The sequence below is a fragment of the Acomys minous genome, assembly GCF_964271855.1.
Source record: "Acomys minous genome assembly, chromosome: 9".
Classification (NCBI taxonomy): Eukaryota; Metazoa; Chordata; class Mammalia; order Rodentia; family Muridae; genus Acomys; species Acomys minous.
The window spans coordinates 48,842,640-48,863,867 of record NC_140490.1 but is presented as its reverse complement, the minus strand read 5'-3'; the positions used below and the strand labels follow the sequence as shown (position 1 = coordinate 48,863,867).

The 21,228-nt window shown below is 47.4% G+C and overlaps 1 protein-coding gene across 23 annotated transcripts in view; it reads right to left on the bottom strand.

Moving 5' to 3' along the window:
* Positions 1–1,267: 1,267 nt before the first annotated feature.
* ATXN1 (ataxin 1) overlaps positions 1,268–21,228 on the bottom strand; it is a 422,279-nt gene continuing 402,318 nt past the window's right edge. For all 23 annotated transcript variants that reach the window (XM_084796969.1, XM_084796962.1, XM_084796956.1 and 20 more), the window contains 2 exons: positions 19,505–21,228; positions 1,268–8,981 (listed from right to left, as the gene is read on the bottom strand). The exon at positions 19,505–21,228 is cut by the window's right edge and continues 284 nt beyond it. In XM_084796969.1, coding sequence (XP_084653095.1) covers positions 8,451–8,981; positions 19,505–21,228 — 2,255 coding nt within the window. In that variant the 3' untranslated portion in view covers positions 1,268–8,450. The remainder of the gene's footprint in view (positions 8,982–19,504) is intronic.

Sequence of the window (21,228 nt, the reverse complement as noted above, 5' to 3'; positions counted from 1 at the left end):
GTGGCCCCTTTCCATCTAGCGCCAAGCAGGCGAAGGCCAAGCTCTTGCAGGATCATCCTCAAGCAGAGGCTTCGGAAAAAAAGAACAAACATCCATTCCCTTCACTGGAGGAGGCCCATGAGAGGGATGGGCCTGAGAGGGGACCCACTGTGGGAGCATCCTTTACTCCCGGCAATAAACATAACATGGTCGGATAAGGCCTGCTGTCCATGTGTGGGACTTCCTGTGACAGAGTGGGAGGGACGGTGGCAGAAGTAACTGTGGTTAGGAGAGCACAAGGCTGCCTGCTCACATCTCTGCAGACAGGGAAGCAGAAAGAGAAATGCTGCCGTTGGCCTATTAGGTAAGAGGTATAGGAGAACATTTTCTTTGGAAAGGCAAGCACAACTCTGGAGTAAAGGATACCTTTAGTTTTAGACGAGAGCCATGCTTAGAGTTTCAAGGTATGCTCAGAGCAGCACAGCAAACTGTAATTTTCCTGTTTCACCACCTGAGTTATGCTAGCCATAAGCAGTCCATCACTAGCATCCAACAAAGTGAGCAGGCAGCAGCCTTGCCCACTGCACACCAGGAACAACCCTTCTAGTCTGGTCCACTGAGGCTTCCTGGAATGGCACTCATTTCCCCCCACACTAAAATACAGCGTGCAGAACCCCAAATCCTTGTTTGAGGAGCCACATGCGGCTACTATGTAGCCTAGGCTGCCTGACTTACTGAGAGGATCCTAATTGGACAGCTCAAAAATATGAGAAAGAAGAAAATAGAAGCAAAGAGTCCCCATTCTTCCCTGGCCAAGTGAGAACTCGCAACTGTTTCTGGCATTCTCTTTCTCCCATGTGTGAGCTCAACTTTGCATTAGAAGAACACCATAGGCACCTGTGTGGATGGGGGCAGAGCATACCTGGGGGTTGCTGCTCCCGGAGGCATGGCTTTCCTAGACAGCCACCAAGCTGCATCTTTCCAAAGCTGAGCCCAGCACCAACCTGTGCATGGCACTCTTGCAGAAGGCAGGCTGCACTGGTAGTGCCACATGAGGTGCAAAGCTGTCAATCATTTGAGGAGAAACACCTAGAATGTTAAGCGATGGGAGATGGCACATTAGGGACATCCATGCTTCATTTTGCTCCCTGCCACCAGTCTCCCCAGGATGCACTGAGGTGACACAGTAGAGGGAGTGAAGAGGGTTCACAGTAGAGGGAGTGGCTGAGGGTTCAGTTTTCTCAGCCACTGCTTGCATTAGGAACCTGACAAAAGGCGAAGACACGGGTTTGCAATTGGCACTGTTATTTTATTATTAGTACGAGTATTATACAATAAACTTGTACTGGTATACAGACAATTTATTTAAAACAATTTTGTTCAAATTTTGAATCAAACATTGTTTTATTATAATAATGAAATAATTTCTACCTAGAAAACCTGCAAGCACCATCAAAGAAAGGGACCATAAAATTCAATAAACAGACTCGAGTGTATCCTACAAATAGACACACCACGATTAGAAAATAGAATATGAATTCTTCCATTTTTTTAATATTTGTTTTTAAAAAAGCTAGTGCAAGTACAACATTTTACACTGGAATTACAGAGAGTATGCACGCATATGGAAAAGTTCTCCTGTCACAATAAAAGCTCTTAACTATGTATGCACTTAAAAGTTTCTTTTCAATAAGGTGCAAAAAACATTGTTTTTTTTTCCCCCTAGTTCTGCACATGGTAGTACCCTCAACCCAGTTCTGGTGTCTTTTACCCCCTTGGCCTGTGGTAGGCATATGAATGGAAATTGGAGGGTTTGGGAACCTGACGTTAAAACCTCCTCTGGTTCAGATCTCAGGTTCTTTAAGGGCCGAGACTCCACTGGTTAGAGATGCAGACTGTCTTCATGAAAGGCCACCACAAACACTGACAGGACTCTACTGCAGCCCCCTTTCAGTTGCCACTACTTGGGATTGCACTTGAGCAGTGTAGGTTGCAGAGGGGGCAGTAGTCACAGAACGGGGCTGTGGCGGGTTGTCAAGGTTACGCCTCACTGACCCATCGGTGCATCCCAGTCTCGGACTAGAGAGTAACTTCAGGGTGAGTGGCTCGTGCAAGAACTGGAGAAAACCTCTGCACCGGCCTTGTTGGTAACCGATCGTTTGCAACAACAGTTCTAAGCCAGTGTCACCTCGGCTGGGTGGTCTGGGGGACAGTATGTTATCTTGGTAAGGGTTACTGTAAACAGCGCTTCACACACAGGCCTTCCAATGGGCCATCCAGACAGCAAAGGAACAAGAAAACGTGAATGGATGGGGTCTCCAAGTGATCTGTAGTGGAAGACTTGAGTCTTTTCAGATAAAAAAGAAAAAAAAATGTTAGGGACGCTCTTAGAGACGGATAGCATGGAGATGGTACCTATTGGCCAGACACTCTTAGTCTGAATACAGGTGAAGCCCCCTGTATGCCATTTTTGGGGTGTGAAAAGCTGAAGCCACTGTCCCCTCTTTCTACATTTGTCAAGGCGAATGTCAAGAACTTGCACAGGCAGGGAGGGGATGTGAACCTAAAAGTAAGGATCAAAGCTGGGGTCTGTTTCCTGCCCCTAAACTATCCAGTTTGCACCACCCGGATCAACTGTCTGAACAGGAAGGTAACTCTGAGAAACTGCTCTGCGTTTTATCTGGCCTCTACTTGAGAAGCATTTAAATCGAAATAAATGATTTACCTCCCCATGTAAATGAGGTGTGGGGTGAGAGGCAGAAGAAAGGCTCACCTTTCCCCCCCCCCCCCATGAGTCCCATCTTAACTGGGAAGGAGGATCCCTTTTAGAAACACTTCATGTTCAGGATTATATTCTTTGGGTTTATAGGAACAGGAAGTGCTGGAAATGTCAGACATCATCCAAAGAAAAGAAGTTGCAATGGCTTAAGGAGGGAACTTGAGGGAAGGTACTTCCGGCCTAGGGATGGACAGTACCCTCAAACAGGGTTCCCCATCCTTCACACAAGAGCCGCATGTAACAAAAAACAACGGTAAGCATAGGTGTAGGATAGCTGAAGAGCCTCTGACGTCATAATTCTTCCAGGCCATAACCATACAAATCTGATCATCGAGACAACAAATTTCTATGTACAGGAAAAATAAAACCCCGAAACATGTGACTTTCAAACCCTCCTCTGTTTTTTTGTTTTTTCACACAAAATATGAAACTCATGGTTTCAACAGATCTGTCTCTTTCAAAACACTGAATGAATCATTTCAACATTCATTTTTTTTCTTTTGTGCAATTTTTTAAGAAAATTATCTGTACTCCCCAAAGTGAGTGCCTTAAAAAAAAAAAAAAGACCCCTCCCCCGGCTGCTCAAACTGGGTGTACTTTAAAGAAAAGAAAACAAAACAGAAAACTTCCCACAAGGTATAGTGCTACAAGAAAAAAAGCCTATCAGTAAGGTAACATTTGAAGCGAGGTCATCTATGTAAAAGAAATCTCAGCTCCAGAGTAGAGATGTGCAAACTGTTTGGAGTTGCCTTAGAAACGGAAATACAACACTGTCCGTGGAAAAGAGGAAACCAACCCAACACAACAGGTCATATGCATGTGCTTTATAAAAAAGTAGATTCTCTATAGTTATTACTCCGTTTTTCCTTAAATTCTCTATTTCAGAAATTCTGGCTTCAAAACACAACTGTGGAAGCAAAGGTCTTCGCTCCACTTTTAAAATAAAGTATAATTCTCTTGCCTTTCATCTCAACCACCAAAGAAACTGGGCTGGGCCCTGGAGACTGGAGGCCCTGTATTCCCCGAGAGTCAAAGGGGGTGACTAGGAAACTGGAGGTGCAGAGGGTTTCTGGAGAAGGCAGAGCCAGTTTGTTGAGCTAATCTTGGCTCAGGCAACAGTTGCCATGCCAACCAACTCAGCTCAAAAAGTCTGGCCTTCTAAGCCCAAGAGCTCTCCCACCTCACCCAGGTCTGAAATAGGTGTTAGTGTCTTCAAAAGCATTTACAAAATAGGTTTCCTTAGTAGTCACAGATGCTAAAGGGTATTGTCAATTGTTTCCTTAAAATGAGAGAGAGAGAGAGAGAGAGAGAGAGAGAGAGAGAGAGAGAGAGAGAGAGAGAGAGGAAAAGTCCAAAGCTACAACAAAAACAGATTTTGGCAACGTATTTCAGTAAAGATCAAACTGTGCAAAGAGTGGATTTTCTGATCACTGGGAGCCACTGCTCGCCTTGAGCGTGCAGCTTTATAGCGAAGAAGCAATCCACACGATGCGGGGAAATCCAAACATTCCTTGAAATTGTACAACCCTACTCCAGAGCAGTCCAAAGTGCTGTTGCTGAACACATCCGTGTTCCACACACACACACCAGCCCCATCCCTGAGTAAGAAGTGTGAAAGGTTCCGCAGAGTTCTTTGCAGGGGGAGAAGGAAGGATGCTGCCACTTCCTGGTTGGTGGGGGTGGGGGGGAGGGTTAAGGGGGAGAGGGAAGGAACCCAACAAGCTCACCTAACAGAAAACATACAAGGTCAAGATTCAGAGTTAAGGACGTTCTGTTGCCACCACCACAAAAATCAGGCCATCCAAAACTGAGCTGGATGGATTGAGAAAAGCAAAATGTGACCAACATAGACGATTATCCTGCATGTCCCCCCCCTCCACCCCCCAAAAAAGTAATTGGGATTTCTACTTTTAAAAAGATTTGAGGTAAGTGGCATCCATGGCCCTCTCTCCCCCAATCCCTACCCCATCCCGCTGACCCCAAGGTGGCCCAGACAAACTGAAATAATTCTAAAGTTAAACATTCGAAGGAACAGTCATTTTATGTACTTAGAAATCCCTATAAAGAGAGGTTCTTGTTTGTTGATTTCTTATTAGTAATATTACTATGTTTTCTTTTTGCCCTGACTAATTTCTTGGTGATTGTGTTCTGTTGTAAACACAAAAAGCCTGCTGTTATTTCTTTTAAAATGGAAAGCAGGAAGGAGTACAATGAAAGACAGCCATTGGTAGATATTGCAAAGGTGACAGGTACAGAGGCACGTGGCTGGTCCTTGTATGCTGAGGACACTGCCATTACCGCTTTCCCTACACAGAAGGGTGACCACAGCTGCTTCAGGAGCCTGGCGGGCCCCACCAATGTCTGCAAACCAGAGGTGGCTCCTGTGTACTCTTCCTATTTGAAGAGAAGGCTGTCACAGGGAATGGTGACTGTGGTTGCCAGGTGCTCCCCCCATTGGTGGGCGTGCTCAGAACACACACACACACACACACACACACACACACACACACACACACACACGCAATAAATAAAGTCGGTTGTGCTCAAAGCCAGGGACCAAAATCTCAAGGACACAGAAGAGCCTGAAAAGTGGCCTGACTGCAGCCCACAATGCTCCAGAGTGTCCTAGGAGCCAATCTGCCTCCTTGCTGCATTCCAGGTTCACTACAGGGTGAAGGGCTTTTGGAGAGTGCAGTGATGGGCCTTGGAGGTGCTTCTCTCATGTCTCCTCGGCTGGCTCTCAGCTGTGTCCTGATGACAGACACATAGGCTCCCTACCTGGCATTCTGTGAGAAGGTTCACTTCTCCCAGCTCCTTCCCTCCAGCCATTCTCTGGCCTGGGAGGGAAAGGAAGATCTACCCACGAACAAGGAAAAAGCAAAGTGGTAATGAGCATTAACTAGAAAGCACTCTATTGGCACACAAATATTGCACATGCTAAGAGAGCAAGAGAATGAATTGGGACAAATGTCTCAGAAGAACCAATATTTTTTTTATATATAATTCCTATACCTGAAATAGAACCACAGAAGTTATGATATTCCTATTGCTCTGAATCGTGTGTGTTTCCCTGTTTTAGTGTCGGCTTAGTGAATACAGTCAGTTCAATCCTCGAAGTTAGCCAGAAAGCTGTGTGTGTGTGTGTGTGTGTGTGTGTGTGTGTGTGTGTGTGTGTGTTCTGAGCTCACAGAGGCTGCCGTAAATAATGCCATGCAGTGCCTCTGCGGCAGCCCCCTATTCCTCTCACCATTGAAGGTTTAAAAAAGCAAAACCAAAAACCTAGTAAGTGCCAGTACCCTGAGCAGAATATGTGGACGATTAAGCAAGGTCTCTGAACAGAAACATTAAAAAAAATAAAATCACAGCAGTAAATAAGCAATGTGACTGCAAGAATGGGTTCGTCATGCCCTGCTAGCATGCTGAGAGGGTGACAAAGCTTAGGGAGAGGCCAGCTATTCTAAACTTACTCAAAGTTTTTTTGGTACATCCCAGAAAATGGTCAGGGGGAAAAATCATTAGTCCTAATGCAAGCCACTGTAAGTGCAGAGTGCATAACCAACATGTGGGCTGCTAGGCGAGGTCTCTTTTGCTAATTTGAGAAATAGAAGACGTCTTTTTTTTTTTTAATGGTTAAAAATCAAATAAATACTTATTTAGGTTAGTTGCGCCCAGCCAAGTAAGAATGTTTAAAAACTTCTTCCTATTTATAAAACTTGGTTCAAAGCTCTTTAAGATGCACTCAGAACCCACAAATGATATTTTGGTCTCTGGGAATGAAAACTTGTGACTTTATGAAATATCCTTTCTGGGGTTTTGTACCAAACATTAAGTCTTAGTTTGATTTTAAATAGAAAAAAAAAAGTCATTCTGAAAAATAATATTAAGGTTTTTTTTCTCCTAGAAATGAAAACACTTGCTCACATATATAAAATGTCTATATGGACAACTCTCAATGAATCTGAAGAAAACTCTCAGATCTGGCTTCTCATGACAGATGTGGTAGATGACAAAATCAAGTCTCAAAATAACAGAACCTTCTAAGAAGGGCCTAGGGTCTAGGCAGGTTAGAAAGTAATTTTTGCTACATTTATTTATGCTCATTCAATCCCACCCCCGCCCCACCCCAAACTTTTCCCACAATGTTATTGGATAAAAACTGCAGGAATATCACACAAAATTATAAACTCAAGATGTGCAAATCGCAAAGTTCTTTAGGAGTTCACCCTAAAAACACTGGACAAAAAACGAGTGTCTTTCCCTCCGTGTCTTTTCTCAGTTTCTCTGCCAACTCTGCATAGGCGTCTACCTCTTTCTCCAACATCAAAGTGACAGGCGCCTGCCGTCAGGTAGTACTTGGTGGTCATCTATTGTCACCTGCTAGCTCCTGATTCACATTCATCCTTTTAAACCAGAGCGGAGCTTTCGATAGCTGGCTTGTCAGCAATCTTGCAGAGCTGAAATGTAGTTACAGTGTTGGGAAAAAAAAAATCGAAAGCAACCTAGGTTTGTCTTTTCTTCCCAAAGAGTTTAAAGTGAGATACAGTACTCGTTGAACGACAGACCAAGATGCTTGGTTGAGGAGTCTGCACAGCGTTCTTAACTGCTTAAGAGATAATAACATGTGCATCTTCCAGGTCTAATTTCTCATGTCACACTGGGATTGAGGGAAAAAAGCGGCACCCGAGTTGTCCATAGTTATAAACTAGAAACAGTCCTAGACCTAAAAGACAGAAAAGATGCTGCCGCTCAGCTCTCTTGGGAGGGGAGCTTGCATTTTCCTCTTGGGAGCAAAAAGTCAATGCAAAAAACCAAATTGGTTTTCCTAACACTGCACAGAAACCAGTGTGGGTGCTCCCTCTGTCCCCCAGCCCCACTGCCACCCACCTGACTAGAAGTGACATGAGCAAGGACTTCCCTGCCCACCATGACACCTAGTGATGTCACTGGACTGGTAAAGCAGAAATGAAGTCCTGCACATGGCAGCTGCTCTTAAAAATGAAAATAAAAACTCAGTGCAGTCAGGCCCCATGGGGGGAAATATATATATATCTATATATATATATCTATGATTAAAAGTTGCTTTTTATTGTAAAATATGTTGGAGAGAGAACTACGTTCTTTGAAACTAGTTTCCCATCTGCTATCTGATGCCTCCCTACATTTGCCCTGAAGCTGGGCTCCTGATGATGACTTGGCCTGTGGGAAACCCAGGTCCCCCAATCCCATGCTGAGAGTGAGCAAGCGAGGGAGAGGGAGGCAGAGAAAAAAGAGACCCTCACTCACCACCATGGCACCCACGCACCCCTTCACAGGAACGCACCCAGACACCCTTGCAGGTCGTTTCCCACTGACTTTGCTCCTGAAACCAGGTGGGAATTGATGCCCCCTCGGCTCCGTGCTGCTGGAGATGGCAGGTGCTGATGAAGCCACGTTCAGGGTCACCCAGGATGCCCCGGAGCTCCACGGCCACGGCTCTGACCGCCCTCCATCCACCCCGCCAGCTCCTCAACAGACACTCGCAGACAATGCGAACGCACCAGTCTCCTGCGACACACCTGTTTGACTCTGATGACAAGGTTAGAACACAAAGCTAAACAGGATAACATGTAAATACTGTGTTATTTAGCCTACAGTACAGTAATCTGGATACAGACAGCAAAGGAGGCCCAGGCCTCCGCTGCCCGCACGGTCTCTACTTGCCCACGTTCGATCGGCCTTCGATGCAGATCTTAACCTCCTGAGGAATGAGCGAAGGCTTGGGCAGAGTCAAAGGTGGCTCACCCTCCGACTTCTCCAGTTTGCGGGTCTCCGGCGCCGACCACCTCCTCTTCCTTGTGGCCGTGGGCTTGCTCGGTTCTATTTTGGTGAGGAAGGGTGCTGCAGGCAATCCTATTTTTTCGGGAAACTTCAGTTCGCCGTTCTCAGAGAGCACCTGCGTGCCTCCCTGGTTGATGCCGTTTTCCTGCTCAGCGTATCGGTGTCTGCCGCCAGCCAGGCCGTCGGTCTTGGCGTGCTTCAGCAAGACGCTGGCAGGGTCCACGGGCTGGCCCTTTTTAACAGAGCCGTTCTTCAGGTTCTTGAGGGTGAGTGAGATGCAGACGTCCCCAACGGAGAGTTTGGAACAAGGCAGATCAAAGAGCTGGCTGGTTCGCTCAGGGCAGCAGGATGACCAGCCCTGTCCAAACACGAAAAAGGGATACTCTACCAGAACTTCCACACTGACCTGTGGAAACAGAAGCAGAAGGCAGGGGCGGGAGGGGGAGGAGATATGAAAAAATGGTTCATGCGTAGGTTTTCCATGTGCACACACATGTGCGTGTATATGAATGCATGCACACACAGAGGCCAGAGCTCAACCTCAAGTGTGAGTTCCTCAGACATCCACTTTTTTCTATTGGATAATTAATCTTCATTAGGTTTTAAAAAATTATGTTGGGGAATGATATATATACACATCGCCACATCTACTCCACATTTCCCCGTTCTAACCTCCCCCACATTCCCCAGCATGCCTCCCTCCAAACTTCCTGTCTTTTAGACACATATAACCCACTAAAACCATGTAGTGCTCTCTTTATGTGCACAGGAGTGGGGCCAATCACTGGAACAAGAGAAACTTACTGGTGGCCACACCCTACCCACCACAGCGGACAAAAGGTCAACGTTTTGAGAATAAGGGACTGGGCGCTCAGCCCTAAACAGGACATCTGTATTAAGGCCCCTCCCCAAGGCTGAGGAAGCACCGTGGAAGAGGGGGAGAAAAAGAATGTAAGAGGCTGAGAAATGGTAGCTTCTGGACATGATACTGTGGTACAGCCTTTTTTTTTTTTTTTTTTTTTTTTTTTTTAAGGTAGGCTCTCTCAGGGGCCTCGAGCTCATCAAATAGGTGAGACTGGTGGGGCAGTAAGTCTTGAGGATTCTATCCCCCATGCCCACCCCGCACCCCTCCCTCCCCCCCATGCTTAGATTGCACGAGCATGTCTCACACTCTGTTTTTTTGTTTTGTTTTTTTTTTCTTTTAAATACATGGCTCTGGGGATCAAACTCAAGTCTTCATGCTTGCATGGAAAGTACTTTACCCCCAGAGCCATCTCCCTAGGTCCCCGTGAGCATTTTATCTAACACAGACTCACATGGGCTGGATGAGAGTCAGAAATGAGAGTCTGTTTATCAGTCACTCACCCCTGCAGCAGAGCTGTACTTACCATATTCAGACCCCTGGGCAGAAGCTAGTGAGTGCAAAGTCCATTTATCATTCACACTATTTTTACTAAATACCAGCTTTGTAGAGAGGTTAAAACCATCCACTGGCCAGCAGCAGGGACAAGTGTCCATAGAGTTCCATTGTGAGGCTCTGCTAGTGACTCAGAAGCCCAGCTATAGTCATACTAAATACTGGTCAAACCAAGATGCTGGCTAAGCTCTACGGAGAGGAGTGTGTACCTGTCTGCCGCTGGAGTCCCAGCCCCTGAAATGGAATTAACGCCGTGCTCGGAACCGATGAACTTTTTAGCGTAAAGAATTTAGGGGGCATCATCAATAAGGTCTGGGATAAGTAGGGAGGCTTTTCCTGGGACCCTGAAGGATGGGCAGAATTGAAGGGCTCTTTGAGAGTGGACACTATGGGAACAGATAGCTCAAGTGCATGGTCCAGCCACAAGATTGTTTCCAGTGCTAAAGTCTCATCATACTCTACCCCTGAGTTAATCCCACTATGCAGACTTCATAAATACCTGGCCTTCCTTTCTGTATTGGCTTTATAGAACATGGAAGTATTTTTAGAAAGAAAAATCACAGTGCGTGTCATTCAGAGGGAAATCTTGTTGCTCTGGGCTATTTTAATCATAGTAAGGCTGCTAATTTTTTTCTGCTCTCTCTGCAGTGGCCGGCAGTTGAAGCAGAAGCTCTTTAAGTTCAAGAAGTGTCTATGGAGTGTACAGCCTTAAATAGGACATCCGTATCAACCCCCTGCCAAGACTCGGGGAGCATCTCAGAAGAGGGCGGAAAGACTGTAAGAGCTGGAGAGTGGGAGGAGTGCTGAGAAATGCTGTCTTGGGGACATGACATGGCCATTGCACCCACAGATTCACGGCAGCAATGATCACCTGCATGAGATCCAGTCAATACAATTGGCAGTGCTAGTTGGACTTAGCGAATTACTAACAAAAAGGAGACAAAGCAGGCGGGGGTGTGTGTGTTGGAGGTGCATATGATCAATATACATTGTTCACATGTATGAAATGGTCAAGGAGTAAGCAAAAGGCATTCCATTTTTTTTTCTGAGTGTCTGCTATTTGTCAAGTGCTCTGACTTCACAAAAGTAGTTTTTTAAATGCTTATACTAGTGTGACAAATGGTACCATTTCAGCTTTCTAAATTTATAAGCAGTAAAATCATTTCCCTAATATTATAGCTATTAGCCGATGGAATTAGGATTGAATCTAGGTTTGGGACCAGGAACCTGCCTTCTTTCCACCCCTCCTCCCCTCCCCCCACACCCCCCCCCATCACCAAACATTCCCTTTCTTCTTTATGTCCAGGTCTTTTTCTACACGAACAGTGACATTAAAATATGGCAAAGAGGTGATTTAACTCCTGATGTAACTCCTGTTACAGAAGTTTCAACTAAGATGTGAGTATGCTGTGAGCATGTACTAAATGTGAGTATGCAGTGAGCATGTACTAAGTGTGAGTATGCAGTGAGCATGTACTAAGTGTGAGTATGCAGTGAATATGTACTAAGTGTGAGTATGCGGTGAGCATGTACTAAATGTGAGTATGCAGTGAGCATGTACTAAGTGTGAGTATGCAGTGAATATGTACTAAGTGTGAATATGCGGTGAGCATGTACTAAATGTGAGTATGCAGTGAGCGTGTACTAGGTGTGAGTATGCGGTGAGCATGTACTAAGTGTGAGTATGCGGTGAGCATGTACTAAGTGTGAGTATGCAGTAAGCATGTACTAAATGCAAGACAGCACAAAAAGAGGATTTGTATGCGGTAGAAGTTCTTGTCTTCTGGGAGACAGTATCTTCTCGGGGCTTTTAGGTTACATACTGGCTAGCCGGTTATCTGAATGTACACCCATTTGGATGTCTCATCAGCACCTCAACCTCAATCTGAGAGAAACAGACCTCCTGGTGGTCCCTCCTTTATTCCCTCTTCAATGTGAAAAACAACATAAAATTCCCGAAATTATCTAGTCAACAACTACTGTATCTAAACACTATGCACACTTGCATAGCTATGATGTTTGATTGCGTATTTCAGTTTTAGACTAGTGCTACATCTATACACACACATATGGACATTTCGCCAAAAGTAGGGCAGAAGGAAAACAAAACGTCTGCTGTTTAAGTGTGTCTCCTCTTCTTTCCCGAGATGCCCGGTTTTCACAAATGTGGAGGGAGTCTGTTTTACCGAGCGTTCCTCCCTCACCCCGAGGTAACACCATCTCCTACATGCAACTTCTGCCTGGAGCTAGAAGCCATCAAATTTCTCAGGAGCTGCTTTTTAGTGAACAACTCTTGCTTTAGGACACATTACTGAGGTGGGAACTCCTGATTGCCAGCAGAGGAAATTATGCTTTTTTTTTTTTTTAACCTCTAGGTTCAGTTTGCTCTTTTGCTCACAGGAGGATTTGTAGGACTTGAATGCCAGCGTGAAGCAAACCAGAGAACTCCACAGTGAGGATGAAGGGCTAAGAGTGAGCTACTGATTTCAGTGCTTAAAACTCATTAATAAAACCTACCAAGCTCTTCAGTGTGAAAGGGTTTGCAAGCATTTAATTGAAAGCACCTAGTCATGTGACTTTGTTTTTTTGATGGAAGTATTTTGGGGCCCCTCAGGAAACCCACATTTCTGCATTGGGACACCTTTAAGCACAAACTCTAAACCACAGGTCAGGGTGTGGCTCTCAGAACTCTCCAATGGGAAGGTCCCATCAGATGGCCCACAGCTGGCCAAGATGGAGACTGTCCAAGAAATGACCACACAGCTGATCCTGTAGCATTCTGCATTAGGTGACTTACACAGTTTCTATCCCACATGGTTTAACATTATGGGTTGGAGAGGTAGCTTGGTGATAGAGTGCTTGCAGAACATGCACGAGACCCTGGAATGCAGTCTATATTAAAGACACACACACACACTGCACACACACACACACACATGCACACACACACATGCACACACACACATGCACACACACACACATGCACACACACACACATGCACACACACACATGCACACACACATACACACACATGCACACACACATGTACACACACACATGTACACACACACATGCACACACACACACACACACACACACACACACACACACACACACACACAGTATCAGCTGTGGTAGCCCATACATGTAATTCTAGGTATTGTGGAGCTATAGCAAGAGGCTACACAGTGATACCTTACTTTAAAAACAAAAAACAAAAAAAACAAGCCACCAAAATAAAATAAAATAAAAGGTCTCATATTTAGCATTGGAACAAAAAATAAAAGTGGCCGAAGCCTCAGAAATACATGGAAGAAAACCTCAGATACAAGCTGTTAAGTGAAAGAAGCCAGTGTGACAAGTGGCATGCTGCATGGTGTCAACTACTGACCGCCCTGGAAAGGGGCAAAACTAGGGTCAGTAGAGACATTGGGAGTGAGTAAACATGTAAGTCATAAAGGACGTTTAGAGTGGTTAAACTATTCTGGATGGCACTGTAATGGTGGCTACAGGACACACTGCATTTATTAAAACCCTCAGAAGGCATAACTCAGAGTAAGCTCTAATGAAAACTGTGGGCTGTAGTCAATAACAGGCTACTGATACTGGTTCAGTTATAATAATTTTCATACCCAGTGCTTATTTTTTCTTTTTGAAACAGTGTTTCTCTTTGAATACTCTTGGATGTCCTGGAACTTGTTCTGTAGTCTAGGCTGGCCTTGAATTCAGAGACTCACATGCCTCTGCCTCCTCAGTACTTAGATTAAAGGCATGTTTTATCACTGCCTAGCTAGAAATTAAAAATTAAAATAATTTCTAAAATTTATTTTTACAACTGACTATCTATGTATCTATCTATCTATCTATCTAGTGTATTGTGTGTGTGTGTGTGCACGTGTGTGTTTGTGTGTGCGCGTGTGTGTGTGCGTGTGCGTGTGCGTGTGCGTGTGCGTGTGTGTGTGTGTGTGTGTTCGGAGTGCTTTGTATGAAAGTGAGATGACAACTTGTGGAGTTGGTTCTCTCCTTGTACTGTGTAAGTTCTGGGGTTTGAACTCACCTTGTCAGGCTTGGTGACGAGTGCCTTTATCTCACTGGCCCCCAGTGCCTTGGGTTTCATCAGGCTCTGTCTACCATCCATCTGTGTGTCTGTCCGTCCATCCGTCCATCCATCCATCCATCCATCCATCCATACATCCATCCATCCATCTGTTGAACCATCCATCTGTCTATCTATCTCTCTGTCTATCTTTTGAGACAGGGACTCTACCTGGTCTGGAACTATAGTAGGCTAGGCTGGCCAGCTAGTGAGCCTTGGGATCTGCTTGTCTCTGCCTCGCCAGCATGGGGATCATAAGTGTGTTTCACCGCACCTGTTCTTCTGTGCTTGACTGGGCTATCTCCCAGCCTCTAAGTAGAAAACCTTAAACAATGAAGTCTATGGTTTATGCATATGATTTCAGCACCCAGGAGTCCAAAACAGGGGAACTACCAAGAGTTTAAAGTCAGCCTGGGTGACTCAAGAAAAGTGAAATAAACCCAACCCATAATAGCCATTGTCTAAGGCAACCTGTCATCAAGAATAAAACCATCAAGTAGGGGACACTTACATCTCATAAAGGTTGAAGAGCGACATATTTCTTCTGTTTTGTTTTTGAGATGGGTCTTGCTATGATGCCCAGGCTCCTCTCAAACATCTAGACTCAAGCAATCTGCCTGCCCTGGTAGCTAGGACTATAGTCCTGTGCTACCACACTGGGTCAAAAGACACACACACAAGCAAGTGTGGTTTGGTGCAGTTTCCTAGAGGGAGCCTTTTGACTTCACAACTGAGAAGAAGAGAGGTCTTGCCTACGACTGTTCCATATACCTATCATATGGCCTCCACTCAGGCCACTGGCCATCTATGTTTTCATGATTTTGGTTTGTGTTACCAGACTGAACTGTAGATACTGCTCAGTGCGTTTCTCTTGGTAGCTAAGAGACTATTCGGGCTTATTTGTTGCCTGCATGAGTGCCTGGACTATTTTTAGGATCCAGCGAATCCATTAAAACCCGGCCACCAGTGACTCACAGTCCACAGCAGTCAAACATAGTGGAATGAAAGAAAAGCCATCCGTCCACATGCAGTGAGCACAGCAGCATAGCCTCACTGTAGGAGCATGGGCACCTGCCCTCACTGGGAGAAGAAAACAGCAGTGAATATTAAGAAGCTGTCACCAAGGAAGCAGCCACCTCAGGAGGTCCTGGGAAGTGACAGACAGCCCTAATAAAAAGGAGCTCAGCAGTAAGGAGAGCGACAGCCAGGGGAGAGTGTTGGCCAGAGTACTTTACAAAGGCGTCACTGAGCACATCCTGGGTGCTCTTCAGAAAAGCAGGCATCCCTCCCAGAGCAGCATGGGACAGAGAAAGGCAGGTTGCTCCTGCAATGAGACACTGAAGGACAGAAGCCAGTGGTGTGCTCTCGGACAGGAGCTCTCCCAGTAGAGACATGGCTGACAACTCCTCAGAGGCCCTCAGTTTGTAGATGGGTGCTTGTGCTGAACGGAAGGGGTGGACCCCCAGTTCTTGTTCATGTCCAGCTCCTATGCATGCTGGCTACGCATGCTCATGCAGGCTGGTATGTTTGTTTACACTGCCGAGCAGAAATGGGAATAGTGGCCTCCTTCAGCCTGGGGACAGGCATCAAGGTGAGAGGCCTGCTGTGTTCACCCTGAAAGCCATCTTTCTGACTAGGCTTGAGGAGACTGCTTTTCTTTCTCTGTGTTCTTTTCAGAGCATGTGACACTGCATTTTCTCTTCTGGAGCAAACCTCTCCCCCACCCCCATCCCCACCTCCACCCCCTTCTCAGGGTCAAAGTCGCCTACAGAGCACCGAGCACTGTCCCAGGTGCTGGGGTTGCCAGATGTGGAGGACAGAGTCAGACCGAGACTTTTCTTTCTTTTCTTTTTTGTTTTTGTTTTTGAAACAAGCTTTCTTTGTGTGACCTTGGCTGTCCTGGAACTTGCTCTGGAGACCAGGCTGGCCCAGAACTCACAGAGATCTGCCTGCCTCTGCCTCCTGAGTGCTGGGATTAAAGGCATATGCTGCCGCCACCACTGCTGCCACCACCACCACCACCACTATCACCTGGCAGACTGAAACTTTTTTGTCTTTAGGCATCTACTAATGCATTTTCTCAGTACGTAACTTGCCTCCTCCCCAGCCATACTCATTGCTTTTTCTTTTCCTTTTCTATGGATCTCATAGCTGAGACTTATGGCCCAATACAGGGAGAATAATAGGTGGGTTGTATTTGGGAGTGAACCCAAAAGAAGCTGTCCTGTGGGGATCCCAGGCTGACCCAAGGCACAGTGGGAGCAGGAACCCTGTCCCTACTTTTGTGGAATGTGCTGCTTTTCTACCTCGAAAGGAATGATGCTTGCCTTCCTCAGCAAATACGGCTAGGGATCGATGCTGACAACTTTCCCCATACACTGTTCTAGAAGGGCATAACAGTGCAGTGTACAGCAAAGCCGCAGAGGTGGTGGGTGGCAAACACAGGAAAGCATTTTCCTGCTATGTTATTATTGCTGCATCATGAATGCCAGTCAGGGACAACCCTGGAGGCACCTTTCCACAAGAGAAGTTAGGATTTGGCTCCTTAAAAATCATCACCAAGGGCCTGGGTACATGGCTCAGTGGGTAAGGGCATTTGCCAAGCAAATAGAAGGGCCTGAGTTTGAATCCCCAATACACATGTAAAAATCTAGGGTGGCTATGTGTGCTTGTAACTCCAGCATTAGAGAGCAGACATTTTCAGGACTTATTGGCCAGCCAACCAGACGAAAGGTCCAAGCCCCCATCTGAAGGAAGCAAGGCTGGGAGGTAGAGAGGGAGACATTCAATACCCTTCTTTGGCCTCCACGTGCGCGCGCGCATACACACACACACACCCCAATATAGATTCCTGCCTCAGTTCCTGCTGTATCCATGTACTGGTTATAGCTGGAGGTCAGTAGAAGCTCCCCTGAATATACTTTTAACTTTTTGTTACTGAAGGAAATAAAAACAACCAAGTTTGTTCTGCAAGACAGAAAAGCAAAGGCTTACAACAACAAGAAGAAGCCAAGGAAGGGGCAGGGGAGAGAGCTTTAGTAGTATAGCTCTTGTCAGGTGACATACAGGGAACTAGATTCCAACACACACACACACACACACACACACACACACACACACACACACACCATAGACATACACACATACACATGTATCCCATAGAAAGACAGACACACACATACACACACACCACCATACACACGGATATATATACACACAACCATAAACACATACATATATGCATACACACATACCCCTCATTGACAAATAGACATACAGATAGACACATACACACATGCATACCACACACACACACACACACACACACACACACACATTGAAAAACAAGAATGAAAAAAAAAAACCAAACCCTACAGACTCAGAAGACTGTCTTTATACAGCATCCTAGGCTAGCCTGTTTTAGAGAAGAGAGAGCCTGGGCCGGGGGTTATTGGGAAAAGTCAGTTGCCCCACACAAATGCACAGCTGGCCTTCTACCTCTCCCCACTCCCCCTCAGTGCTCGCTGGGAAGGACCATGCGGGTTGTCTGAAGCCAGCCACCACTGCAGCCCTCTGATCATGCAGGATTTATGCCCAGGGTCACAGAGCTATTTCTGTTCTAGAGAAAACCATCTTTCTCCCACAAGTTTCCTAAATGATTTTTGTTCCAAAAGTCCAACAATTTGCTTATCTCTACATTTCCCTGTGTGTGCTGGTGTGAGCTGTATCTAACCACTTGCAGAGGCCTGGGCATCTGCTCAGAGAAAGGTCCTCTGTGATACTGGAAAGGGAGGGCAGCACTTGCAAGCTCAGTTAAGCCTGCTGTCTCTCTCTTCCTCACCAGGCTCCCCTGCTCTTTTTTCTCTCTTTCTGGATCTGTGATTCCAAACCTGCACTGCTTGTGGAACATTTTCAGCTGCAATGACGTCAGCCAGCCGGTCTCTGATAGGCTTCCTGAGTAAAGCCACAAATCACTGGTTGGGTCTGAGCCTTGTGCTTTTATTTCTGTGGCCCGAACCCCAAGCCGTCTCTTTAGCAGACCGCGGGCCTCTTGTGTGGCTTTCCAACAGTGTTTTCTGTCACAGGAGAGGGACAGACGTTCTGTCTGTTCCTCGTGCTGCTGGAAGCCCTGCTGTCAGGCTATCGAGGAGGTGGGTAGGAAGAGAAACAGGGTCTGACCTCACAGGGAAGGCAGTCTCTTCACGATTTGCATATTCATTTTATGGCATTCTGAGCAGGGGCAAACACACAGAGATTGCTGGCCCTGTTGGCTTTCCATCGTGGCCTTGCTAGTCTGTTGAGGCCTAGATATGCAATCCCCAGGCTACAGTGGTTGAATTCATCCCCAAGCTGAAAGATGCCACTCAGAGAAAATATCATTTCAAAACTGGCTGGGAATGTCACTCAGTGGTAGAGAGCCCACCTAGCCTGCATGAGGTCCTGGGTTCGATTCCCAGCGTTGAAACAAATAAATCAACACGTTGCCTGCTTGCCTCTAGTCAAAACCATGTTCTAAGAAGAGGAACACATTCTGATGGATTTCCACAGCCCGCTTAGGGCCAGAGAGTCCATTCTGCTGATGTCCTTTCACGTGGGTAGTGAGCAACAGCCACATATAATGCTCTAAATAACCATACCACCATCTTCTCCTCAGAATCAGAGCTTTCCAGAAAACGTTCCTGGATCTTACTAAACACTGAATGACTGTGGTGTCTATCCATAAAGACCGTGCCAGGTTAAAAGGTTTCAGGGAAGCAGGGCCCATGACCTTGAGCAAGATTCCACATCTGGTCTTTCAAGAGGATGTACCTAGGAGGGAACACGCCAGGCTGACTGTCGACAATGTGGTCAGTAAAGCTGCTGCTGTTCCATATAAATAGGGAGATGATTTAAGATTCTGAGAAGTATTGAGATGTAGCTCAATTAGTAGAGTGCTTGCTTAGCAAGCATAAGGCCCTGGGTTCGATTCCCAATACTGAATAAACTGGGCATGGTGGCGCATGCCTGTAAATCCCATAACTCTGGAGATGGAGGCGGGAGGATGAGAGGTTCACGGGCATCTGCAGCTATTGTGAAGTTGAGGACACACTGGGTACCTGTGTTTTCCTACTTGGTGAGTTCTGGCATGTAGTCTAGGTCACATGGTATTATGTTACCCCCCCCCCCACGCCCTTCTCATATAACACCAAACCTATAAGAACAAGAACCCCACTCCCTGACCTGCCACATTATCTGTGGTGGCTCTCTCTTAAGGGAGCTGCTCTTCAGCAAGAAAGGATTCCCCGCTCCCCTTCCCCCCTACACACACTCACCAGGTGACAGTGGGAACCCTACCTGCCAGAAGCAATCACCATGCCGGGAAATGAGAGAAGGGGGGTGGGGCCCCCCTACCTGTATGACCCTGGCGAGGGTTACCTGGGCTCGGTGTTCACCCACAGCAAACTGTATCACGGCCACGCCGGGGCTGTGGCTGTCCTCGATCCTCTCCACCGTGCTGGAGTCGATCTTGAGGTCACTGCTAATCTCCGCACTCTGGATAAAGTCCTCCGTCTTCAAGTCCTCCACCTTTTTCAGCTCCCCGTTGGCCAGCTGGATAATGGAGCCTTTCATGAAATATGGCGGCAGCGTGGGTGGCACCGTGGCAGGGGACGCCACGGACTGCACCACCGGCAGGTGGATCTGGGCCTGCACCATGGCTGGGTAGGTGGCCTGGGTGACCAGCGCCTCGGGGTTGAAGTTCTCGCTCTTGGGCAGAGCGGTGGTGACAAACGTGTGAGGCACTGCAGCAAACTGGGGTGATGATGTGACTATGGCCGAGGCTGCCCCAGGTGTGTCCATGTCAGGGCTGCCCACTGGGATGAGCAGGGGCTGGGTGCCTGGGATCACCAGGTGCTGGGGCAGATTGCCGGCGTACGTGATTGCTTGCTGCTGGCTGCTCAGGTAGCCGATGACAGGAGGCTGAGTCCCAGCATAGAAGGCTGTGGCTGGTAGGCCCACTGGGAGAGGCTCTGATGCACTGTGTGTGGTTTGAATGACCGTGTGGGGGGACAGTGCATAGGACCTGTGGCCGGGCTTCCCTAGGTGCAGACTGCTCTTGTCGTTGAGGGTAGATGGGGAGGCCTCTCGATGTGTGCCCTGCTGTGCCTCCAGGTCGGCTGAGGGTGTGTTGCTGTTGGGGAGGACCATCACAGATCCACGGACCCCGGAGCTATCACGACTGCTGTAGTCTGCTGGGCTTGGGTGGACCACCACATGCCTGGACTCATAGGGATGAGGCACTGACTTGCCGCTTGCCTTCCCCAGGCTCAGCTCCACAGAGGATGGCGCCCCATACCTCCGGCTCTTCTCCATCTCCCCATTCAGGACCTCCTTGGCTTGCATAGCCTGCTGCAAACGGCTGCTTTCTGCTTTTTTGGTGGACTCTCGAGGAACAAAGTGGCCTCCAGCATCGCTGTATTGCACGACCACCTGGGGTGAGGGCCCCAGGGTGAGGGTGTGCGGGATCATCGTCTGATGGGGATGGAGGTGGACCGGGATGGGTGGAGGAGATGTTGTCCGCCCGGAGCTCTGGGGAGAGCTGGAAATATGAATGTACTGGTTCTGCTGGGCGGGTGGAGGGGAGCCTGGGGTGACTAGCCCCGCAGCCCTGCTGAGGTGCTGCTGCGATGGGGGCTCAACTTTATGTCCTGGTGCCTGGCTCAGACTGCCCATGTTGGCCAGCAGGGTGGAATAGGCCTCCAGTTGGGAGCGCTGTGATGGAGTGGTGGCCGCCCCTGCAGCTGAGGCCACTGCACTGGTGACCGGGTTGCCTGATGGGGAGATCAGCTGGGAAGGGATGAAGCCAGCGTAGGGTCCACTGTATTGGGAGGACCCAATGAACTGGAAGGTGTGTGAAAGGTGGGCATACTGCATGGGAGACACCGGGGTCCCAGACTGAGGAGGAGGGTACACCGTGGGCAGCGTGGTGGCTGTGGGGACTGACCTGGGAACACTGGGTGGGGAGTAGTCCAGCCCTGCGGACAGCGCTTTATGTAAACCCATTCCTTGTAAACCAAGCTCCCCAGAAGTCCCTGCTGGCCCATGCCGCCCACCCCCATGGCTGCGGCTGCCAGGGGTGCTGGGGAGCCACGCCACGCCCT